The sequence below is a fragment of the Schistocerca americana genome, chromosome 4 (assembly GCF_021461395.2).
Source record: "Schistocerca americana isolate TAMUIC-IGC-003095 chromosome 4, iqSchAmer2.1, whole genome shotgun sequence".
Classification (NCBI taxonomy): Eukaryota; Metazoa; Arthropoda; class Insecta; order Orthoptera; family Acrididae; genus Schistocerca; species Schistocerca americana.
In genome coordinates, this window is record NC_060122.1 from 564789791 (window position 1) to 564817382 (window position 27592).

Genomic DNA, 27592 nt, shown 5'->3' on the forward strand with positions numbered 1-27592 from the left:
TTCAGACACACTGCCACTCAGATATTACAGGAAAATCCATCATGAGGTGTTATACAAGACATCAATAAAACCACCCCTTTCCTTGGGTTATTGATTTCCACACATTTTTTGGTCAAAAACAGAAGTTTGTAGTGCAATGATCAATATGATGATGTTCTTGACAACTGTCAACAGTGTTGACACCCAATGGATGATTCAACCTTATTCTAGGTCACCATGGTACTGCAACATCTCTGAATGTAATTTGACCCAATTTCAGTGTAGTACAACCACAATTTCTGCTCTGATATACTGTGTGGATTCATTAGGGACTGTTCAAAATCATGCAATGAAAACTGAATGTGAGCTGAAGCAGACTTGGGTGTTTATGCTTTTTCAGCCCTCTTGTTTCACGATCTCCTAAGGCATGACCATGGGATGCTGCAGCACTGACACCCCCAGGAATAAAATGGCAAACACCTGCTCTAGCGTGGTAAAACCCTTGGTGCCACCTGTGTACTATTGTTCACCCCCTTAAATACATACCTTGTCTCCCGCTGGGATAAATGTCTTAATGTTTGTGGTGATTTCTTTGAATGTTGTGGCAGCTGTTCAGTTTTCATTTGACTGCCTCTTACATAATCACCCTGTATAACTCTATGGATTGGGAATGAAGCCCAACAGCACTACAAGTGATTGGTCGAGTAATGGAATAGTGAAGGGAGATGACCACTAATGTACCTAGCAAGGCTGGGGGATTCAGAGAAATATAAATGGTGCACGTGACACATTGACATGTTATCTGGAGGCAGCAGAATATTTCTGGACCCAATGGAACTCCAAACTGGCATGAATTGTAGAGAGAAACTAGATGCATTCTGTTAGTAGTATATTTTGTGTGTGTGTGTGTGTGTGTGTGTGTGTGTGTGTGTGTGTGTCCATCTCTGACTACAGTAAAGGGAAATAGAAAAGCTACACAAGGTGCTATGCTATTTAACTGTTCTCCAGGAGCCAGTGACCCTAAAATTCTCATATGTAACTGTATTTTAAGTGCTAGTATTAGTAACATAATTTTCAATGGTTGTAGCCATATTACACTGAGATGACAAAAGTCATGGGATACCTCCTGATATTGTGTTGGACATGATTTTGCCTGGCCCAAAAGTTGTTGGAAGTCCCTTGCACAACTACTGAACCATGCTACTTCTATATCTGCCAATAATTGTGAAAGTGTTGTGGTGGAGAATGTTGTGCACAAACTGACCTCTCATTTATGTCCCATAGTTGTTTGATGAGATTCTATTTAGGCGATCTTGGTGGCCAAATATTTACTTGAATTGTCTAGAATGTTCTTCCAACCAACAGCAAACAATTGTGGCTCAGTGACATGATACATTGTCATCTATAAAAATTCCATCATTCTTTGTGTACACAAAACACATGAATGGCAGCAAATCGTTTCCAAATAGCTGAATGTAACTGTTTCCAGTCAATGATCAGTTCATTTGGACCAGAGGACCCTGTCCATTCCATGAAAACACAATTCTTACCATCATGCACTCACCACTAGCTTGCACAGTGAATTATTGACAACATGGTCCATGGCTTCGTGGGATCTGTGGCACACTCTACCTCTATGATCAGCTCTTACCTACTGAAATTGGGATCATCCAACAAGAGTATGTTTTTCTAGTCATCTATGGTCCAACTTAAATGTTTGCAAGCCCAAGAGAGGCACTGCCCACTGTCTCATACTGTTAGCGAAGGCACTCACTCGGTCACCTGCTACCATAGCCCATGAATGCCAGATTCTGCCTCTCTGTCCCAATGGACATGTTGGCCATATATTCAGCATTCATTTCCGGGGTAATTCCCCACAGTGTTGCTTGTCTGGCATACAAATGATTTGGTCTTTCCATCAATACTTAAAAGACAAATGTGCTCGCACAGCCAGCTCCTGGCTCTTCCCTTTCTGAATTCAGCATTTCCGCTTCTGGATACACCCTTGGAACAAGTGGACCATTTCCTTTATCTAAGAAGTATACTGTCACCTAATTGCTCATCTGAAAAAGACTTGGAGAACAGAATAAGTGCTGCCCATGTAGAATTTTTCTTCTCAGAAAACGAGTCTTCCTGAATAAAGACCTAACACTATACACCAAATTGACAGTGTATAAAGCTGTTGTCATCTCAGTGCTGCTCTGTGGTTGCAAAGCCTGGACATTATACTGCTGTGATCTGAAGAAATTAGAATGGTTCAACCAACAGAAGCTAAGACACATCATGAACATGAAACGGAATGACTATATCGAATACCACTGTTCATGAAAAAGCAAAAATGAATTGTATAGAAGCTCTCTTTATTGGGCACCACCTAAGATGGGTAGGGCATGTCCAGCAGATGAGAGAAGACAGATTTCCATGTCAAATCCTTGACATTAAAGTGAGCACAGGTAAACGGCTTTGAGTATAAGAAAAATCTAAGAACCTTGAACATTGATCCAAGTAACTGGTCCACCATGGCAGAAGACTGCAGTCACTGGCACTCAACTACCTCAAATGTTCTTCAGAACTTTGAGTGGAAATGCCAAAGACTGGAGAATGACAAACGCCAGAGATGCAAACTCCTCCAGGCCCAGCTTCGTCCCCCACCTTCCATCACTTGTAATTTGTGGTCACATGTTCCATGCTAGGATTTGACTACTAAGCCATCAAAGACATTTCCACACCTGAACCATGACAAAGGAAATCTCAGGAGAGAAATGAAAACTCAGATATGAGTATGAGCCAATGACGACGACGCTTGTCTGGTAGCACTGACAACTCTATTCAAATGCTGCTGCTCTCAGTCGTTAAGTTAGGTTGTTGGCCACTGTGTTTCTCTTGGTGAGAGGTAAGGCCTGAAATTTGTTATTCTTGTGACACACTTGACACATTGGATCTTGGAATATTGAATTCCCTGATGGTTACTAAAATGAAATGTCTCATGCATCCAGGTGCAACTACCATTGCGCTATCATAGTTTGTTAATTCTCATAATCATGTCGGAATCCTTTTCTCATGAATCATCTGAATGCAAATGACAGCTCTGCCAATGCACTGCCCTTTTATGCCTTGTGTACAACATACCACCTATGTATGTCCATATCACTATCCCGTGAGTTTTGTCACCTCAGTGTGTATGCTGCAGAAAAATCAAGGTGGTGGCAACAGTAATAGTAGTTTTTTATATTACCAATACTTCTATTGTTGTTATTATAGTAGTAGTATCTGCTGTTGTAGCAGTGCTAATAGTAATAGGTATCAAGATAACTATAAACTGTTATGATTTTAGGACTGATGTAGATGGCATATTGATAACATTTTGAGTGGACTGGTTACCATTATATACATAGTTTGTATATTCTTAAACAGTTAAAAGTGTCCTTTGTAAGTTGTGTTTGGCTTTGCTCGCAACACACAGCCCATGACACTCATCATGGCATACTCATAAAGTGTCTATTTCAAAAACTTTCATGAATCTGCAAAAATGTTTATGAATTCCGAATGGCATAAAGATGTAATTGAGAGTGTTATGACAGACAAAACTAAGAATGTAGAAGAACTCTTTAGTGAGAATCTTGAGAAATTAGTAAAAACTAATTATGATAATCTGAAATCAGTTGTTTCTCAGTTATTTTTGTGTGTTATATGACTTGCCTTTAAGAGGAAAACTAAATTAAAATAAATTTGTAGTTTTCACATAAAATGACTGGAAATTGATGTTGAACTTGGGGTAGTGATCAAAAATGCAAAGTATGGGAAATGTTATTCATAAGGAATTTTAATGAGATGGGAATGATTAATTGAGAGAACAGAGTTTACAATGGAACCAACTGTAAATGACGTAAATGCCAGGGAAAAGTTTTTTTTTTTTAAGTTAACATTACACAATAAAGTGATTAACCTGTTCAGACTTACAGCACATTACTTTTTTTTTTAAAGTTAACATTACACAATAAAGTGATTAACCCATTCAGACTTACAGCACATTATAGTGAACAAATATTTAAATACAAATAAACTTGTCCCAGATTGAGAGAAATTTGCATATCTCCACTTTTTTGGCAAATTATTGGTATTTTTACTTTGTGTTGTGGCATCTTTTACCCCAAATTTTGATTTTGAATCTATCTATAACCCAAAACCATCTAAAATTGTGAATTCACAAAAGTTCTAAAAATATATATTTCTCACATGACATATTTTAAAGTGAACAGAGGATTTAATTTTCTTCTTATAAAATACTTGTGTTGAAAGGGATTTTAGATTTTTCACACAGTTTTGCTTCATCTTCTTTGGTTCTAGAATATCTGGCTGAATATGGAAGTTAATAGGAATATAAAAAAAGGGAGGAAGGTTTATCTGTTTAGCAAGAGTAATAGAAGGCAGATGTCAGACTACCTAACAGATCAAAACAAAAATTTCTGTTCCGACACTGACAATGTTGAGTGTTTATGGAAAAAGTTCAAGGCAATCGTAAAATGCATTTTAGACAGGTACGTGCCGAGTAAAACTGTGAGGGACGGGAAAAACCCACAGTGGTACAACAACAAAGTTAGGAAACTACTGCGAAAGCAAAGAGAGCTCCACTCCAAGTTTAAACGCAGCCAAAACCTCTCAGACAAACAGAAGCTAAACGATGTCAAAGTTAGCGTAAGGAGGGCTATGCGTGAAGCGTTCAGTGAATTCGAAAGTAAAATTCTATGTACCGACTTGACAGAAAAACCTAGGAAGTTCTGGTCTTATGTTAAATCAGTAAGTGGCTCGAAACAGCATATCCAGACACTACGGGATGATGATGGCATTGAAACAGAGGATGACATGCGTAAAGCTGAAATACTAAACACCTTTTTCCAAAGCTGTTTCACAGAGGAAGACCGCACTGCAGTTCCTTCTCTAAATCCTCGCACAAACGAAAAAATGGCTGACATCGAAATAAGTGTCCAAGGAATAGAAAAGCAACTGGAATCACCCAATAGAGGAAAGTCCACTGGACCTGACGGGATACCAATTCGATTCTACACAGAGTACATGAAAGGACTTGCCCCCCTTCTAACAGCCGTGTACCGCAAGTCTCTAGAGGAATGGAGGGTTCCAAATGATTGGAAAAGAGCACAGATAGTCCCAGTCTTCAAGAAGGGTAGTCGAGCAGATGCGCAAAACTATAGACCTATATCTCTGACGTCGATCTGTTGTAGAATTTTAGAACATGTTTTTTGCTCGAGTATCATGTCGTTCTTGGAAACCCAGAATCTACTATGTAGGAATCAACATGGATTCCGGAAACAGCGATCGTGTGAGACCCAACTCGCTTTATTTGTTGATGAGACCCAGAAAATATTAGATACAGGCTCCCAGGTAGATGCTATTTTTCTTGACTTCCGGAAGGCGTTTGATACAGTTCCGCACTGTCGCCTGATAAACAAAGTAAGAGCCTACGGAATATCAGACCAGCTGTGTGGCTGGATTGAAGAGTTTTTAGCAAACAGAACACAGCATGTTGTTATCAATGGAGAGACGTCTACAGATGTTAAAGTAACCTCTGGCGTGCCACAGGGGAGTGTTATGGGACCATTGCTTTTCACAATATATATAAATGACCTGGTAGATAGTGTCGGAAGTTCCATGTGGCTTTTCGCGGATGATGCTGTAGTATACAGAGAAGTTGCAGCATTAGAAAATTGTAGCAAAATGCAGGAAGATCTGCAGTGGATAGGCACTTGGTGCAGGGAGTGGCAACTGACCCTTAACATAGACAAATGTAATGTATTGTGAATACATAGAAAGAAGGATCCTTCATTGTATGATTATATGATAGCGGAACAAACACTGGTAGCAGTTACTTCTGTAAAATATCTGGGAGTATGCGTGCAGAACGATTTTAAGTGGAATGATCATATAAAATTAATTGTTGGTAAGGCGGGTACCAGGTTGAGATTCATTGGGAGAGTGCTTAGAAAATGTAGTCCATCAACAAAGGAGGTGGCTTACAAAACTCTCGTTCGACCTATACTTGAGTATTGCTCATCAGTGTGGGATCTGTACCAGATCGGTTTGACGCAGGAGATAGAGAAGATCCAAAGAAGAGCAGCGCGTTTCGTCACAGGGTTATTTGGTAACCGTGATAGCGTTACAGAGATGTTTAATAAACTCAAGTGGCAGACTCTGCAAGAGAGGCGCTCTGCATCGCGGTGTAGCTTGCTCGTCAGGTTTCGAGAGGGTGCGTTTCTGGATGAGGTATCGAATATATTGCTTCCCCCTACTTATACCTCCCGAGGAGATCACGAATGTAAAATTAGAGAGATTAGAGCACGCACGGAGGCTTTCAGACAGTCGTTCTTCCCGCGAACCATACGTGACTGGAACAGGAAAGGGAGGTAATGACAGTGGCACGTAAAGTGCCCTCCGCCACACACCGTTGGGTGGCTTGCGGAGTATAAATGTAGATGTAGAAGTTCTTCCACAGGATTTTTACTGTCACTGTCACTGTCAGGTTCTGGTTCAGGTTCTCATTCTGGTTTTACTTCAGAATGTAGAATGTCTTTTTATTTCTTTGTGCAATAGATCCTGCTGTTTGTAAAATGTAATATTTTGATTGCCTTGTCTTCCCTGCTAGAATTAGCAAGTGTATTAGGGAAGTGTATTAGGCCCAATATTGTTTCTTATATACATTAACGACTTCCCACAAAGTATCAGACATGGAGAAAAAATACTTTTTGCTGATGACAGCAACATAGTAATAACAGGTGAAAATCCAACACAACTGTCAGAAAGAGCAAACGAGGCTCTCAATGATGTCCACAACTGGTCATTAAAAAAATAAAGTAACCCTAAATGTAAAGAAAACTAACTATATTAACTTCCAATTGAACAAAAAACACAATGCCACAAGAATAAAAGTTAATAATAATGAATTAGAATGTGTAACAAGTACCAAATTATTAGGGATGAATGTAGACAGCCAACTGAAATGGACAAACCATGTCAACATTTTGGCAAAGAAATTATCCACAGCATGCTATGCTCTTAGAATCCTTGCACCGGTATGCAGAAATACCTGTCTTAAAATAACATGTTATGGATATCTACACTCAGTCCTCAGCTATGGGATCATGTTTTGGGGAACAAGTGCCAGTAACATACAAACTGTGTTCAAAGTACAAAAAAGAACCATAAGGATAATAACAAACAGCAACAACAGGGCCCACTGTCTAGAATTATTTAGAAAGCTAGGAATTCTAACTGTTTCTTGTGAGTATATCTTTCAGAACGTAATGTTCGTTAAGAAAAATCTCAACATGTACAACACAAACAGCCTAATACATGACCATGAAACAAGAGCTTGTCACCACCTCCATCTAGATAGAAAGAACAAGGCAAAGACACAAAAAAGTATATTTTATAATGGGATAAAACTGTATAACAAATTACCACAAGAAATTAAAGAAATAAACGAGCCCCTCACTTTCAGACAAAACCTTAAAACCTTTCTAGTAAGTAAAAGTTGTTATATTGTAAAAGAATATTTAACATAGATGTAGATTATTAGCAGCATATGACATTATCACCAAAATATTATGTAATTATAAATGTGTGTATGACTAGTTATAAAAACTACACAAAATATGAGAAACCTGTTTCATTGTAAATGTAAATGTGTGCTCATGTGTTGTAAACTGATGACATCCATACAATATTTATTGTTCCATTGATGAATAAATAAATAAATAAATTACTGCACTTGGAAATCAAACAGGTCCAGTTTCTCCATGAAACATATGGCATGCAAATTCATTTCCATCAGTGTCTATTCGGCAATGTACACTAACTCTGTAGTTAACAATGAACTTAAAGTGGATGTATTTAGTTATGTGAGGTACTTTGTTAACATTATTATTCATCTGGATATTTAGCCTATCATAAATATTCACCTTTGTCTTTTCTAGCAGTAACAGCAGAGTTAATATGTGTTGTAGAGTGTAGGTTTTTGCTGTGACAATAATGTCAGCTGTTAGCTGCCAATTTAGGGCTGCCAACTGCAAATTGATAACATCTGTAGGCATTTGTACCTCTTGTACAGAAAGGGACCACTTCTCTAGTTTGGCAGAAATGTATTCACAAAACTTTCTGTTTTATACAAAGCTGCTCTGAGCTCCCTAAAATGCCTATAAAATTAAGCAGATACAGTTTTGTGAAGCATTACATATGCGGCTGTGAGATTTAAGAAAGGGGCCTCTTGTCATGCCATTGCTATTCCCCCATAATGACAAGTGATCATTTTTCAGCAGGTTGACATCAATAGCTTTCAAAGATATTATTGACTCCTGTTGGATTCAAACAACTTTCAGATCGACATGGGCATGTCCAGAATGAAGTAAGTTCCTACAATACACAAAAAATGAACCTTTTTTGCTTGTATTGAAAATTTACCTCCCCACCAAAAGGTCCTTTTTTGCTTTCCATTTCACATTTACACAAACAGAAACAAGCTTTTGAAAATAAAATTAGTATATGGTATTTGATTTAGGTTCAAAGATTTTAAAAATCCAGTGGAGCTTCTGCCACTTTGGTATTCTCAGGTACTCCTGTCACAGCAGTTACATGCTGATATTTATCTACATTAACTGCATATAACATTTGTTGTCTTGTCTTAATAACTTAAATAGGTAGTATCTTGTCACTTCAGAATTATGAGGTCTGATGTGAAGCTCAACAACCAATGAGTAGCCCAGTGCCAGCAACTCTCTTTCTTACTCCCACAGAGACTAACATTTTTTACACAACTTGCGTTATTTGCTTACTGACTAAATAATAACTGTTGTATGATGTCTAATAACAAATTTAGTAACAGATCATACCTAAAATACTTTTCTATTTTCTCTTAAGTCACTTACACAGAAGTATTCAAACTTGGAAGAAATTATTAATGTGTTGGACAACGTTATAAAAGTTGAAATACTTGCACGCATTTTAAGGTACTGCTTCAGTGGAAACAAAGCAAATATGGGAGTAACTCTTGATGAAATTGCTGAAATACTTAAACCAACCTGTGTATGTATGGGTTTGGAATAATTATTCTTCACCAATTGTTCACTGTTGGTACTCAACAGGCTGTGGATGTAGATGTATTGTGAACCCAGTGATTCGGAAACAAATTCTCAACAGGAATTCACACATTTTTCCTAGATTTTTGTCCAAAGAAAGTGTGAGAACCTTTGTATTTGTAATGCTGTTGGCTCTTCGTAGTTTCATAGCACTATCTTTCTTTGTCTTTAAGGCTGTTTGCAAAGCATGATTTCACTTGTAACTCTTATACATGGTAACAAGGAGCTTGGTGCAAAATTCTGAAAGACAGGTTATTAATGTGTCTCACAATGCACCATATCTACACTTATTATCAAAAGTACAACCATATGGGTTATCAGATGAAATATGTGACTGGACTGAGGATTTCTTGATAGGAGGATGCAGCGTGTTATGTTTGATGGAGATTCATTGATAGATGTAGAAATTACTTTATGTGTACCCGAGGGAAGTATGTTAGGTCCTTCGCTGTTCACATTATATATCAGTAATCTTATGGTCAGTATTAATGCAGTGGTCAAAATAAACACTGAATATTGTTTTATTGGCAATACTGGACATAATAGGAATCAAAACTGATTTTGTTCTGTCAGTGACAGTCGTAAGAAAACAAAAATAAAGAAGATGAACAAATTTCCTGCTGATAAACTGAAAAGAAGAACAAAGACACTGGTGAGACTAGGCTAACTCCTTACTAAATTAACCAGCAAAGCCTATGGGATATTGTCCATTCCCCTATAGTGGCCTCTATGATGTGCTGTAAGGTCACTAGTAGGGCAGGACAATTGTACTCTACTCATTTTAGCTTGGTTGATGCATTCTCAATGCAACTGAGATCCAGAGAATATGGAGGCCATTCCATCTGACTGATTCTATGCTCCACTGGGAGGGTGTTCACAAGATTGTGATGATGAGAAGAAGCATTGCCCTCCATCAACATGAATCCTATGTTCACCAAATGGGGCCACATTGCATGCAATGATATTGTTCCTATACTAAACACCAGTAAATTTCCCATGTACTGGCATGTAGAGATTCTTTCGGCCACATGATTCCTCCCTAAAATATGACTGAACTACCTTGATGAGCGTGGTGGTTTATAATACATTTCAGATGTACACCTTGTGATTGATGCCTCCAAATGTGAATATCAGTATTTTCTGGGTGGAGACTGATATGAATCTCATCAAATGTGAACACTGTGTCCCAGTGTGCTTTGTCCACAAAGAGTGGTTTGGTGCCCATGTGACGCAAGCCCTGCTCTAAATCCAATTTAGAGGAGCTGCCGTGAGAAGTGTTTTTACACATAATACCTGCTTGCGGAGCATGTTTCATATTGTTTGTGTTGTCACCTGCACTCCTGCAGCTGTTTGAAGCTGGCACCATGGACATATAGCAACGTATTGGCAGTTTCTGTTTGCTGTTGTATGCAGATATTGGTCCTGCACAGCTGTTGATTTCTTCTTTGGCTACTTCTACAATGATCCTCAGCTGATCCTTTTGCTAGACACTTGTTCCAGACTGCAGAGACATCACTTTTGACTCACAGTGATATTCCCTTCTACATCTGCTGGTCTCATTCCCTGCAGAATTAGTGTGACTATCTGGAGCCTCACAACTCTCACAATGACACTCAGCACAAGTACTGTATTGTTTACAGGTGACACGATTGCCATAGACTGTGCATATTGCACCCTCATGGTAGAAAAATGGATTGTTCTCACTAGAATTACATTAAAAACAAACCAGTGAGTTGATATCATAATGCAATTTGCATTACAACCTTCAGTATTAAAGTTTTGACAAAATGCAAGATTTATTTTGACCACTTTAGTAGTGTCAGACTTTTTGCAGCTGATGCAGTTATGTACCACCCAAGTGCATGGGACCTGTACCAGATAGGACTAGCAGGGATACTGTACACATACAGAGAAGCACAGCATGAATGAAGCACTGCATGAACCCCTAGGAGGGTGGCTCAGAGATGCTGAGAGAACTGAACTGGCAGACTCTTGACGACAGATGGAGCTTATCCTGAGAAAGTCTACTGACAACGCTTCAAGAACCTGCTATAAATGATGACTCTTGAAATAAACTACGAACTTCTATATATCATTCCCACAGGGATCATGAGGATAAGACTAAATTAATTACAGCACACACACAGGCATCTGCATAATCATTTTCTTCCCATGCTCCATATGTGAATGGAATGGGAAAAAACCCTAATAATTGGTACAATGGGACACACCTACTGCCATGTACTTCACAGCGGTTCACAGAGTATTCATGTAGATATAATGCTGCATACATTGTTAGATCCTTATTGTGAAGATATTTTTGAAATAATGTATCAGATTTGTTGCCAAAATGCCTATCCTGTAACATTTTGAGATGATATTATGCAGAGTTACAGACACACTCACAAGATTAACTAATCTCAGCTGAGATTTTCAGATGAGGTATGTCATCTTGATATTGCCATCAGGGATGGCATTTTATGTGCTACAGTGCTGTAGGCTGTAAAATAACTGAAAGTCCTGGATGGACAAGTTTGCAGAATAAGGGAAAGGCAACTCCTTTCCTACAGAGGATCAGTGTGTGACACATACAAATGCATGATAAAAAACTCTTGCTGTTTTTCTTGTAAGAGTTCACACATTTACACACACAACCTCACAGACATGCAAACATACATGCTCAGAGTAATAATTTTACTTCTACTCTTTTTCTAACTTCATGAAGTCACTGTACACAAATACACACAGTCCTGTGGTAGCAATAACACTGACTGTGTATTAGCAGTTCAAGCAGATGATTTGGGAAAAATAAGAAGTTCAGGTAGAGAGGGAATGGGAAGGGAAACTGATAAACCTCAGTAAAATGAGGATTAATGATAGAAAAAAATCGCATAACTTAATGAAGCACGCCTAAGAAATTTGACTGAGTGGGAGTGAAGAAAAATGTGGAAAGAGGAGGGGGGTTGGGGGCAATGTAAGGTCATGAACTGTTACGAAGGAAAATAATAGAGAGAAAATGATGAGGGGAAGGAATTGGTGAGAGAAGAAAAGAATGGAAAGGATTTTTTTAAAAATGAGGACTAGTGGATATTTTAACATGGGTATTTTGGGGGAGGGACAGATTCCAAATAAGTACTTCAGAGGAGTGTTGCTGGGAGCAGAGCCCAAATGATATGGCTACTGAAGCACTTTTAGAAGTTAGTGTTGTGATGGTGTCCCATTACCTAACCAGACAACTGAGTTTGCTGTTAGACAAAGTTTACAGTGCCTATTTACAAGCACAGACAACTTGTTTTGTGAGATAATTTAGATAAAATTTATTAATGCAATGTAACAGCATAATTTAAATTAATGTTAAAGCACAATCTGTTTTTGTTTTTAATGTATTGACACTTTTAATTATTTTTAGTAATCTGAGTTTTCTTTTTAGTGTAAATGGAACTTTTGTAATTGGTTCAAGCAGTGAACTGAAACTACTGTTTGGTTTTACTAATAAAAAGGAACCAGCTTACCAGACCATTCTGCATGTGCAAATTCCAGAACCTGTAAAACGTCTTAGGCTCCACAAAGATTGTTATGAGACTGTAAGTTTGATGGAGACAGTTCTGCATTGTAACCTAAAGTCTCCACTGGATTATAATGATGAGGTAAGGTGCATATCACTGTTTCATTATCAGTATCAATAAATTAGCATATAACATATCCAAAGTAGTACTCACTAAGGAGAGAAGATACACCGAGATGACAAAAGTCATGGGATACTTCCTAAAATGATGTTGGACCTCCTTTTGTCTTTTGTAGTCAGCAACTCAATGAGGTGTGGACTCAACTAGTCATTGGAAGTCCCCTACAAAAATACTGAGTCATGCTGCCACTATAGCACTCCATAACTGCAGAACTGTTGACAGTGCAGGATTTTGCGCATGAACTGATTTGTCAATTATGTTCCGTAAGTGTTCAATGGAATACACGTTCTGCAGTCTGTGTGGCAAGATCATTCACTTGATTTGCCCAGAATTTTCTTCAAACCAATCATGAAGAACTGTGTTTTGGTGACATGCCACATAGTCATTGATAAACATCTCATTATTTTTTGGGAACATTAAGTCCACGAATAGTTGCAAATGGTCCCCAAGTAGCCAAACATAGTGATTTCCAGGCAACTGTTTATTCAGTTGGTCCAGGGTATGCAGTCCATTTCATGTAAACACAGCTCACAGCCTCTGTCTCTCATATAGTTGATAATATTAATTATACACATATGGTGTCATCTACTCTGGTTTTCAATAAACTTAAAAACTCAGGCATTCATATTTATTCTAATAGCTAGGTCTTAACACAAGTGCATTATGTTGTGTGTTACATTCTGTTAACCATGCAGCTTCTCAAAAGTAATCAAATATGAAAATTAGTGATGGTCTTTCACCTGCTAAACAAACAAGTGAAAATATTTATAGACAGGTCTCACTGAGCTCTATCTGTTGTCACCTCACTGAGGGTTTATCAGTTTTATTAAAATAGAATGTTTTGCATCAACACTTATTCCAATGCAGAGAAAAAATTCATTCTGGAAACAGTAGCTCCACAATATCTTTTCTTCCAGGAGTGCTGGTCTTCCAAGGTATATTTGATAACTTACTTCTGTGAGGTTTGGAAGCTAGAAGATGAGGTACTGGCAGCACTGAAATTGGGAGGCCACCTCACAAGTTGTGCTTGGATAGCTCACTCAGTAGAGTACTTGTCCTCAAAAAGCATAGGTCCCATGTTCAAGTCTCAGTCTGTTGCAGAGTTTTAATCTGTGAGGACATTATGAAGCACGATACATTACATTTCAGAGTGTAAACAATCCTCCAGCTGTGGCTATGCGATGTCTCCTCAGTATCCTTTCTCCCAGAAATGCTAGTTGACAGAGTATGCAGGGTAATTTCTGTCAAGTTTGGAAGGTAGAAGATGAGGTACTGCCAAAAGTGAAACAGTGAGGGTGGCTCGTAAGTCATGCTTGGATAGTTCAGTTGGTGCAGCACTTGTCTGTGAAAGGAAAAGGTATCAGGTTCATGTACCAGTTTGACACACAATTTTAATCTGACAGGAAGTTTTTTATTAACATAGTTAATATTGAAATTTGGTAGTAAAATTGATCAGTTGCAGCTCTGGAAATGCTAATTGTATTACAGAACTTGATGACCATAAATTACATCCTAACTTTGTCTTTAATTCACTGTTTTCACCTACTGAATGTCTCTATTCTTTTACAAAATATAATGACATGTGAAGAACACAAAATGCCGCTATAGGATTTTAACTTCTGCCTCTTTAATTGTAGACAGCCCATTTGCTTCACTATGGCAGGGTAGTTCCAGCCCCCAGCCAATCACAGCACATCCTCTGGGATAACATATGGCACCTGTTCTCAAGAATGTGTATATGTCACCAATTTGGTTGCTGTATGGTGTGCATCTCTCATAAATAAGCAAACTATCATGCAGTCATGCTTATTGAAATATCACTTGATGAAGATTTCGTCTCATTACCATAAATGTTGAGAACAGTTAAACTTGTTATCCAGTTGGACACCCAATGAATTTTATGCAGAAAGTTTCACTAGATTGTTTCAGCTCTTATATCAATTGATAATGATAGCATGTCATTTTTGCTTCTTTACAAACTTTATAGTACCTCAGTCATCCTTTAAACTAACTGGAAGATCATTTGTATAGGTTTAGTACAAGAGTGTGATTAATATTGATTACCACATGTCACATTACCCCATTGTGAGATCAGTTTCATTCTTCTGATAAAATCTGTCTATATGACTCCCTATTTTCTACTTTGAAGAGAAGACTCCATCCATGCAAGAGGGATTGCATTAATTAGATAAAATTCTTGTTCAGTAGGTAGAAGTTTATAGTCCTCAACATCAGTGTCTATAACAGTATCACAGAACAAACCAACAGGATAACTTTTATGTTTCTGCCACCTTGAAGTATTCTTTTATCTTATACCAGAGAGAATCTCATTTCTTCCAGCTGTTCTTCCCATAATGCTACTTTTAATATGAAGAAGGACTGGCTATGTACTGGCCACAACCTGGTTTATTGGTCAGACTACAACTCAAGCTCAATTTTCAACTCAGATTACAAATCAGTCATTTTACAAGAACATCCTGTCTGACAGATTTCTGTCATCAGATTCTTCTCTTTTCGTTGTTCTACATTGTTAGATCGGTGTTTCTAAAAAACATGGACCTTTTCCATGGAGGAACTCCATGATGTGACTCTCAGTACTTCTGACCGTCACTACCCTCATGTAGCGCAAAGTCGATTTATGCATTTTGAAGCAAAATAATAATTTGGGTGGCTGGTCACTTTTTTACAGCACCTGGCATGGTGAGTTAGTGTGCAGGGAGAAGTAGCAATGACATAATTTGTACAAACAGTTTTCATAATACTCATCTATTATTATTCTTCCTTGTTTTAAATTGCACACTCATAGTGCATTCTGAAATGCAACTTTTTACAATGATCTAGAGGATGCTCAGTTTGATTTTGTTAAATAGTAAGAACGCTGGTGGACTTTCTGTTGTTGAATACATACATTAATTGTTTGTATAAGTTGACATTTACACATTGTCGTACAGCTGTATGGTAGTGGATTTCTGGGTTTTGAGTCTTCAACTTGGGAATCGGTCAGTTCATATGATCCGATATCAGTTACTACCTTTATCTAACCATATCTAGTTTTATTACAATTACCCTCCAAAAATTTTAAAAGCATAAAATGTGAGAAAAGTTTTGATTCGAAATAATAAACCTTGTTATGCCAAAGAGATTTGCGAGTATAACAAATCAATATTCTTAAGTTCTTCATTACCTGATATACAGCAGTTTTGACTACCTTAATATCATTACTTCATTCAAATGAGGGCAAGAGCAAAATTTTGCCCTACATAGTTCTCTTCTCACAAATTTTCAAAACAATTACAAAGTCATATAACATAAATGATATAAAGAAAAGAAGGTATACATAACAAAAATATCTACTTATATCTCTGTCCTTTGACTTAAAGCTATGTTCATTGATTGTGTCCTAGTGGCAAGTTAGTAGAATCTGTATTTCATGAGAACGTCTAAGCATTTTAGTATACCTAAAAGTCTTGTGATCAACAAATGTCTATAACTAACAACTACACAAAACATTTCTTTATATGCCTTCATAAAACAACATTTATAAATTTCTCTTCAATTAATGAAATATTATTGACTGAAAGAACCCTACAGCCAAAATAAAACAACTTTGTCCACATTGAGTTATTTGAAGTGCTTTAAAAAAAAAAAATCAGCAAAATACACTGAAGTGGCAAAGAAACTGGTATAGGCATTCAAATGTAAAGAAGCAGAATACAGTGCTGTGCCTGTAAATGCCTATGTAAGACAAAAAGTGTCTGGCACAGTTGTTAGATTGGTTACTGCTGTTACAATATAAGGTTATCAAGATTTAAGTGAGTCTGAATGTGGTGTTGCAGTCAGCACATGAGCAATGGGATACAACATCTCTGGGTTAGTGGTGAAGTGGGGACTTTCATTTCATGAGTATACTATGAATATCAGGAATACAGCAAAACATGAAATCTCCAACATCACTGAGGCCACAAAAAGAGCCTGCAAGAACTGGACCAATGACAATTGAAGGGAATCGTTCAACATGACAGAAGTGCAACCCTTTCACATATTGCTGCAGATTTCAATGCTGGGCCATCAACAAGGGTCAGCTTGCAAACCATTCAGTGAAACATCATCGGGGCTGAAGGCCCACTCATGTACCCATGATGACTGCATGATACAAAACTTTATGCCCTGCCTGGGCTCGTCAAGACGGACATTGGACCATTGGTGACTAGAAACATGGTGTCTGGTTGGATGAGTCTTGTTTCAAATTGTATAGACCAGATGGACGTGTATGGGTATGGAGACAACCTCATGAATCCATGGATCCTCCATGTCAGCAGGGGTCTACGTAATGGTGTGAGATGTGTGCAGCTGGAGTTATATGGGACCCCTGACACATGACTCTGACAGGTGACACGTACATAAGCATACTGTCTGATCACATCCATTGTGCATTCCAAAGGGCTTGGGAATTCCAAAAGATCAATGCAACACCCCACAGGTCCAGAATTGCTGCAGAGTAGCTCCAGGAACACTCTTCTGAGTTTACGCTAGCCACCAAACTCCCCTGACATGAACATTATTGAGCATATCTGGGATACTTTGCAACATGCTGTTCAGAAGAGATATCCACCCCTCGTACTCTTATGGAGTTATGGAGAGCCCTGCAGGATAATGGTGTCAACTCCCTCCAGCACTCCTTCAGACATTAGTCAAATACATGCCACATCATGTTATGGCACTTCTGCATGCTCGCAGAGGCCCTGCACAATGTTAGGCAGGTGTAGCAGTTTCTTTGGCTCTTTGTTGTACTTTAGATCACAGAACAAAATTAATGTACTTAGTTAGGAGCTTACTCCAATTGCTTAGAACACAAATCAAATGTTTTTCCAACAACATTTTACAATGTCTTTTACATTCTTCAGTAATATCTTAACCTCCTTCATAATACACTACATCATCACACATCACTTTGGAAATTTATATTTGTTTCTTCTATCTAATTACCAGAATCCAATTCTCTCGCTATCTCACTTTCACATGGTTTAATAAAACAAATGTGCCTGCTCAACACTTACATTCATACCACATGAAACAGAACTTACATCATTAAACTACATTTCATTGCTTACAGCTTCAGCTGTCATAACAACATCAACACCTTTTTCTCCACTTAAACCTCTCTTATTCCTGTAAAGCAAGCATTCTTTCATGCATTACCATTTTGACCACAACATGTGACACAGAAACCACTGCACCTTAATTGTAAATGTTCATGTCTGTATTGGAGTAAACACCCCTTCTTGGGCATTACTATCTCTATAAACATCAGCTGCAAGCCTCTCTGCATGTACTCAATAATCACTGATTTTCACTGAAACAAACTCCACTTTATTTTTTTCAATATTGTTACTGTTGCCCATCATTAACCTTCTATCTCATTCATTTTACAAAACTCCACATTTTACCAAACTCACATTTTACCAAACTCCACAGTTGACTCTACTTTATCATCCCAAAGGGATACCAGAACCTTCTTACTTCCAAATTTAACTTTCATACAGAACATTGAACCCTCAGCATATAAAAATAAGCTACAACAAAAATTATTTATTTCCCTATGTTGCTAGAATCTTTTTCTGCACGAAATGGCAGATGCTTTAAGTGTAGAACTGTCCACTAATCCACACGAGTTGTGGCAGCATCAACTAGGATAGACCCTGGAGAGAAAAGAGTAAAACAAAAACTGAAGAGCACAGTGGGAGTGGAGCTCTGATTGGAAAGACTTAGAATAGAGTGCACCAGAAAATAAGAATGGATACACCCAGCTAGGGTTGGTGAGTACCAAGCAGTGGTGGAAATCAGCAGACCCTCTACGTAAATTTGATGTGCAAGATCATTAATTTTATTACTCATTTTGTCCTTTAGTCTGTGATTACTACAAACATTTTGCATTCATTAGTTTTCATGTCACATAATGGATTATACACTAACATATGAAAAACTAGTTTTCAGGTCTTTTAAATTATATTACAGGATGAAATAGCTAGCTCATTCTTACATGTTTTTCTGGAAACTGAGCTATTTAGCTACTTATGTAGGAAAAAAATGACCATAAGTTGTGCCAAATATGTCAACAACACTGAAATTTTCTTTAAAATACTGTCCATTAATTATTTGTCACTGTCATATTTAATTTCTTCTTTCACATCTGCATAAAGTACATTGATTCAGTTGGACAACATAAAAAATCTCTGTCATAGTAGACACAAGTAAATTATATGCAGCACAAGAAATTGCAGTTATTATGTGAGAAATGTTGTGGTGATTTCCACATACATTCCCAAAACTAGAACACAAGAAATAGCAAAGTTTCATTTGATGACAAATAATTCTAGACAGTAATACAATAACAGTTATTTTCAGATTCCAGAGTCCTTTTACACAAATATCGTGACTAAAAACAACATGGAAATGACACAAGCACTAATTCATTATATACAAAGGTGTTAATATTATTAGACTAAAGACATTTTTTCCAAAACTTTCCATTTATTACACATTTACATCCACATGCAGATTATATTTGTACATTCAATACTCTTTATGCATGCCTTTGTTCTTAATCAACATTTTTATCCTGTGTGGCACAGTTTTTATCAACGTTTCACATGGTGTTTTAATATCATTGTCGTGATACCAGATTTCCTCTGGTTTCTCCATGAGATCTTCTTTGGTTGTCACTGTAAATTTCCTTGTCCTCTGTTTCACAATAGCCCACAAATTTTCAATTGGGTTCATGTCAGGTCTATTCTCAGGCCAGGACAACACTTTCAGTTGCTTTTCTTCCACATACTTGGCAACAATTTTTGCTTTGTGGCAATGTGCCCCACCATGCATAAAAATGGCATCTTTATTAGGAAACCACTCATTTATTTGGGGGAAATGTTCCTTTTCAAGGATTTCTTTCGACTGTTCTTGCCTCATTGTCCCTTCAACAAGGTGTAATCTGTCAGGATCTTTCAAGGACATCCCACTCCAGTCAGTAACAGAAGTTGGATGCTTCACACATTGCTGCACACACTCAGCTTTGAACTGTTCCCCATGTCTCCAACGATCATACTGGCTGCTTTCTTCGATCACAGTAAATATAGATTCCTCACTGAAGCATACCTGAAGCATGTGTACAGAATTGCAAGTTAGAAAAGTTAGGAATAATAGCATAGGAGACCTCAACAGTCTCAAAATTCAAACGTGCATGTCTTCAGTATCAATAAAACATCATAATTTCAAGCCAGAACTCCTAACTTTAGGCACAAGACTGACTTAATGTACCATAGCATTGTACATACTTAGCACAGTCCTCAATTGTCCACTCCTGAAGTTGTTTAGCCCACTGCAATCTTTTGGTTTCCATGGCAGGTGTGATTTTCTGTTTTTTTCTTGGTCGGCATGCCTTTGAACCACTTTCAAACAGCCTCCTGCCCTCTGTTATAGGTGAAACTTCAACACTCAAACCTTTCAGCTCATGCCTCATGTCTGTAGAAATAAGTTTATGGATCATTGCTGCTGTGATTGCAGGTCTTCTCATTGTTCTAAGACTGATTTTTCTTTTACGTCCACATTTTCCTTTCCTGTCTGGCTTGTATTCACCAACTTTCTGCACTGAAAGTTTGATTCTGCTTATAGTTTTCTGTAGTATTCTCATTCTGACAGCAATTTTCTGCTGTGTGTAATGATTTTCAGCAAGAAGTGCTACCACAGCCAAACCTTTCTGAGGTGAAACATCTTTTGTCTTCCCTATAACCTCACTTTCTTTGGATTCTCCACAATGTATTTCTACAGCTAAAACCATGCAAGTTCACAAGCCATATAATGTCTTGTTAATGTAGCAAGAAGTTGACAGAATAAATAACAAGCTGAAGTACACCACAGAAACATTAAACATTACTGTAAACAAAGTTTCAGCACATGTACACAGACAACTAACACCAACAAAATTTGAAGAGAAAAAGGCCAAATGTTACAAAATGTAAAAAATTCAGTGATCTGTGAGTTGCTTGGAAGTGAAATTTCGTTGCATCGATCAAACCATTAAACAAATCAATTATTACACTTTTCTCTCCTATTTTTACACCAGAAACTTGGTAGTCAGTGATGATGTCATTTAGGTCCACAGCTGCCACAAATTTTCTAATGCCCTTTCATGTTGAGTTCTACATAAATATGCTTTATGTAACAATGTGTGAATAAAATCACTTCAAGTTTTCCAGATTCACTCTATGACCTTCTATGCTGTCTGATTAACTTGGCATTATATTTGTAATCTTAGCACATAATTTTGTTACTACAATGTTTCCAATTCTTTTTATATGCTTCTTAGTTTCATTTGCTGCTAGCATCAGAAGTTGCATTTTTTTAAGTACAATTTCAAAACATAACGTCTGGCGTTGAAAAATAATTTGGGAAATACTTTCTTAACCATTCCTCTTATGACCAGTAACACTATGTTGGGTGATTGAAGATCCACATTAGAAGCGAGACTGTAACAATGCTCACTGTAAATAGGCCACTATTGTCATACCACATAGGTAGCTTATATTATTTGAAAGTTATCAGACAACATGTGTAAATTTAAAGCAATTGGTAATAAACAATGAGCTGCTCACTTAGTGTAAGTGTGAAAGCAGCATTTTTTTCCAGTGCAGTTGTTGTTTGTCTGGTAGTTTTCTGTTTATTTACACCCTTCCTAAAAAAAAGTAGGTTTCAGTAGATTAGTATCACTTTCTCGTTAAAGAAACTTTCTAATCTTTTTATATGTAATTTGATTTGTTACATGTTCCTAAACAGCCCCTTTCACATTGAGTTCTACATAAATATGCTTTATGTAAGAACGTGTGAATAAAATCACTTCAAGTTTTCCAAATTCACTCTATGACTATCTACGTTGTCTGATTAACTTGGCATTATATTTATAATCTTAGCATATAATTTTATTACTTCACATACTTATTTTTCAAACTGTACTACTTCCTGCTATGTTTAAAGTTTTTATGAATAAGTTTTGTGAGATGGAGCCCATTTAGGTCATAATTGCATCACATGTTAAGTAGAACTGAATGCTAATGTTGCACATGACATATATTTTTCTTACTGTAATTGGAATAATTCTATCATCTGCAGGATGAACTTATTGTTGAGGTTGATATGTCTCATCTTGTTGAGAAGGATTTGCTATCTGTCACATTCAATGCATGGCTGACCACGGCAAGTTTGAACAATGGCTCCTCTGACAGATGTTCACTTGATTTAAAACTGAAAGCTACAGCAGACATATATATAATTGGGTGAGTATTAAATTCAGTTATTCAAAATTGTGTTTTTATACTAAAATTACACATGAAATTAGTTATTCAATTTTGATTTCTTATGTTGTCTGATATAATTATATTACTTGCTTACAGAAAAAGGTTGATAATTAGAGTATGAAATATATGATTAGTTTTCAGGTTTGTAGGCTAATTCACACATATACATATATACAAATAGTGAGATATAGATGCTCTGATACCAATATCATACACTAAGACTTTAAAATACAATAAAATTCCCATAGTATTATACATTCACAAAAATTCTCAAAATGAGTATAATGAAGTATACAAAATAGAAAGAAATATTAATTCTTTTTAAAAAGTAACCAATTCATCAGAAATATATCTGACTTAAATAGGTAGTACATTGTGTAGCTTGTAGGTTGACTTCCACTTTCACCTATGTAGGTGTAGTATAAAGTGATAGAGCCTCTGAACAACTATTGATCCTACAATATACATTGCTCATTTCTCATATCTCAAGAGTGACTGCACAAACTTACAAGAAATTTTTAAAATGAAAAGTAGTTATGACATGTGTAACACATGTGGAATAGATATCAAAAGTTGATATGCAACAATAAACAGGCCCCTTGGGTTGTGAATACTCAATGGTGTATTCATTAATATTCAATTCAATTAGTATCTGGTATGCTGGCTTTACAAAGTTAGTCACAATCATCAGGTAGCACTGGATTGTATTTAAGCGAAGTCCATACATAACTATTATGCAACTACTGATTAATATCCTCTCATTGGTATGCTGAATCCAATATCACTCACTAGCACTTCCAAAACATATCACCAACCGTCTCTCAGCTGATAAATTGTGAAGTTCAATCAAGCTCTTTAGTTGTGGATGTGTTCCAGGTACAATTAACTTATTAGAGTTGTTTGATGACCACAGCATGCATCTAAACAGGTAAGAAAAAATCATTAGGTACTCCTCAGAATACAGCAATTATGGCAGACGTAGGTGAAATAATTGCACAATCTGAAACTATATCTGCATTTATACTCCGAAAGCCACTGTATGGTGCATGGCAGAGATTATCTTCTACCACTATTGGCCATTTTCTTTTGCATTACACTTGCAGACAGAGAAAGGGAAAATTGACCTATATCCCTCCATGAGCCCTGATTTCTCTTATCTTTGTGGTCCTTAGGAAAAATGTACATCAGTGGCAGTAAACTCATTCTGCAATCAGCTTCAAATGCTGGTTCCTACGTTTTCTCAATGATGTTTCATGAACAGAATGTAGTCTTCCCTCCAGGAATTCGAATTTGATTCACAAACCTATTTTTCTTAAATAGCTCCAGTATGCTAATTTACAGTCTCAAAATATCCTAAGTGAAACAGCTATGTACCAGTGCATGAACTCAAACAAGGAAGAAGAAAGAAAGTCTAACACTACCAGTGATTGAAGGTTAAACTAAAGATATGTGATGCTGTAAATGTGACACAGGACAACCCAACCATGATTGAGAATTATATAAAAATTGTCACCATGATGTACAATCCCTGCATAATAATATTAAATTAATGTATTACTAATAGATGAGTTAAAGGATATCTCAGTAATATGCTTTTCTGATCAATGGACTGATCCTGAATTAAATCAAAACACAGAAATAACTAAATTCATTCTGTCTTCTTACTAGTGCAGAATTTGTAGCAAGCAGAGTGAGGCAGTGAACTGCATAAAGAAAAAATGGTTTTCACTATCTTACCTAGCTTAATTCAAAAAAATATTGAAAAGGACAATGAAATTGCAGCCATAAAAGTTATTAAGTTCATCTTTATTATTGCTGCACTTTACCAATTTAAATAAATTGGAGTTATTGATAAACAAAGTAAATAAAATAGAATTTGATTTATAACTTGTGGACACTTCAACATTGATTTTCTTACAAAAAGTGGAAACTGAGAGACCCTTCTCAACCATATTACATCCTACAATTTAAAGACTGAAGCACATGCTGTTACCTGAGAAAACAGTCTCAGATCACTTTCTAGTCAAGACGAGTTTACTCAAAACTTCTGTAAAAAGTTTCAATGCAGTCTCTAATAACCACCTCAAAGCTTGAAGAGTCACAACCACCTCAAATACTAAGCTTGAAGTAAAAGGGAGTACTGGAAATGGCATATCTTTAAATCTATATGTAGATGCTATAGTCAGGATAATATAAACTACTTCAAAAGCTTACTAAACAAAGAAGAATGGTCACAGGTTCATAATTTTAATGATCTAAAGGAAAAATATAACACCTTTATTGATGTATTAACCTATTATTTCCAAACTGTATTTTGGCGATACTAGAACAAAGCATGGGACCAAGGGTTTCATGCCAAGAGAAGAAACAAATACATAAAAGGTGTACCATGGTAAGTGTTCACCTAAATTACATGTAAATCATTTAACATATTCCAAAATATTAAGAAAAGTAAGAGCACCAAAAATAATACATAATGATGAATACATTTATAGTTCATCAAATGAAGTAAGTGACATGGGAAGTGTTTTAAGAAAAGAAAATTGTGAAGCATCAAATCATATAAAAATATAACACTATCACAACAGGCTTGAAAAAGTAATTGCAAACCCCTTATAAGTGCCAACAAATTTAACAACTTCTCCACTAGCATTGCAGTTAACGAGGGTAGGACGTCAAATGGGCCAACTTGGAGCAGGAGAGGCACCACAGGATATTTTAATTTCCACTGTCTATACTTTTACAAATAAATTCATAAAACTTTGTCAGCATGACCAGGAAGGATTCAGAATTCACACCTATAGTAATAGAAATTCAAAAACATTACAAAATAAATTTTTTTACATGTGAAATTTCATTATTTTTCCACTTACTATTGGCTGCATTTGTGTTATAGGTACACTCTTCTTAATAAGTAAGAGAGATTCTTTGATGAATTCTGCACAGCACACAAACCATACAGCAGGTGTATGAAACTGCAGAATTTATTTAATTTATGAAGATATGAATGAGCTGTTACATTTTAAACTTTATGTTTAGAAAGTTTATAGTTAATATCTCAATTTTTACAGTTTTTAATAGGGTTGGAAATTCTAGAGTTTCATACACCTGTAAGTATGGTTTGTATGCTATACAAAATTATTCAATGAATCTCTCTTACTTGTGAAGAAAAGTGTACCTATGCCAACAAATGCAGCTAATAGTAAGTGAAAAAAATGATGAAATTTCAGATGTAAAAAAAGTTATTTGCTATGTTTTTGAACTTCCACTGCTATGAATGTTGATCCTGAAACCTTTCTGGTCATGCTAACAACGTTTTATGAGTTTATTTGTAAAAATATAGACAGTGGAAATTAAAATGTCCTGCAGTACCTCTCCTACTCCAAGTCCTACCCCCTTAATGTGATAAAATAATTAAAAATACTCAGTACACAAATATAAAATGAACACATGCAGCATGTCAATGTACATCAGCACTGTCACACAAGATCAAATTACAAAATTAATTTAAAGACCAGAAAACAGCAACTCTGCAGGCACTGATGGTATCCCTCCAACAATCATAAGACCGGTGGCCTGAACTTTCTTGAACGTTGAACTACTTCAAATGGGCAGTTTTCCTAATGTACTGAAAACTTCTGTGCTAGGGAATTACAATTATTAAGATATTTCCAATTTATAAAAAGGATCGAAGAGATCATTTTAATAACCACAGGCCCAATACAATTTCATTTCCCATTTCAAAAGTATTGTAAAAGGTTATGTATGATAAACTTATGGAATCTGTAAATAAGAGCAAAATCCTATGTAATAAACAAAATAGATTCACAAATAAGAAGTCAATAACAGCTGTCATTTATGAGTGCAGAAACTATACACTAAGCCTGACAGACAAGAAACAGGTATCACCAGATGTATTCATTGACCTATCCAAAGCTTTTAATGTGGTGTGTCATAAGATTCTGCTGTGAAAGCTTGAAAAGTATGGTGCTCCAGGTCTGTCCAATAGTTGGATGAGTTGCTGCCTGAGAAAAGATAAGCAAGCAGAGAGAGTGAAACACATGAAAGTCAATCTTAAATCTATTTCTGAACAGTTGTCGTGTTATAATCTAATTAAATATGGCATACCAATGAGATAGGGAAATATCAGACACAAGTGTAAATTTTGACAGGAACAGTATATTATTCTTAGTTATCATTATGCAAATACTTTCATCATTGTACCAGAAGAGAAAACAGTGACAAGCATAACTTCCTTATACTAATTTAAATTTTGAAAATGAAACTAAATGTAGTTTTTCTACATATCTCACTTGCAATAATGTGTCGTACACTATTACAGGTATGTACATATGTTGGGGAAATATCAGACAATGCTGCAGACTTATAAAATGAGGCTTACTGCTCCACAAAGGTGCAAAATTATTACCCTCAAAATCTTGAAAAAGTCATTACCACTACAAGTTCAGAAAAACTGTCATACAGAAAGACCTTTAGCAAATTTAACACACTAAGCTCAACATTAGAGAAAAAAAATTGATAATACAAATTGTGGATGATTGTAAGGCCTTCTGTCTTCAGCACCAGTGAATAAAACACACTGGTACATGGTTTTGAAGGGCTGTGAATTGGGGTTTTTCTTTTACCTCTGATGGTATATGGTGCATAGTGAAAGGATATCTTAATAAATGAGGACAAAGAGAAAATTATATTAATTATAATATATGAGGTTGTGTATAAGTTCTTAGCATTTTTGTTTTGCATGTTGGTATTCCAGTAGCCGTGGATTAAGTTATCAGTTGTCATTTTTTATTTGTAGTTGATTGTTGCTATTCCAGTTTACATATTGCCATTTTGTCATTTGGAGGTAATGAGTGAAGCTGTGAACACTAGAAAATGGAGTGCCAAGTGGAGTTATCAGACCATTTCTGACTTCTTCTTCTGTTTGAGTTCAATAGAGGAGTGACAGCTGCAGAAGAAACCAGAAATATTTGTGTCATGAATAGGGACAATGCCACTGGACTGAGCATGGCAAGACAATAGTTTTCTCATTTTAAAGAGGATCATTTTATAATAGTGACTCTCCACATTCAGGAAGATCTCCAAGGTTTGACGAAGATCATTTCAATGCATTACTCCACAATGATCCACATCAATGTACTTGAGAGCTAGAAAATGTGATGAACTGTGAACATTTCACCCTCATATGACATCTGCATGTAATGGGGAAGGTTCAAAAATTGGGCGCATGGGTACCACATGCTTTAAGCCAAAATCACAAAAATCAGTGGGTGGCCATATGTGCGTCTCTGCTTGCTCATCATAAGTTGGCTTGTGAACAATACCAACCATTCCTATCATGTATTGTTACTGGAGATAATAACTTGTGCCCATATGCTAAATATAAGGAAAAGAAAGGAATGACTAGCCAAAC

The 27592-nt window shown here is 36.5% G+C and overlaps 1 protein-coding gene across 1 annotated transcript in view; it reads left to right on the forward strand.

The window, feature by feature from the left end:
• The window catches only part of LOC124614041 (integrin alpha-4-like), a 560480-nt gene that overhangs the window by 391508 nt on the left and 141380 nt on the right, over window positions 1-27592 (forward strand). Inside the window, exons 16-17 of the mRNA XM_047142871.1 lie at window positions 12556-12772; window positions 21974-22137. Of these exons, the coding sequence (XP_046998827.1) occupies window positions 12556-12772; window positions 21974-22137 (381 nt within the window). The remainder of the gene's footprint in view (window positions 1-12555; window positions 12773-21973; window positions 22138-27592) is intronic.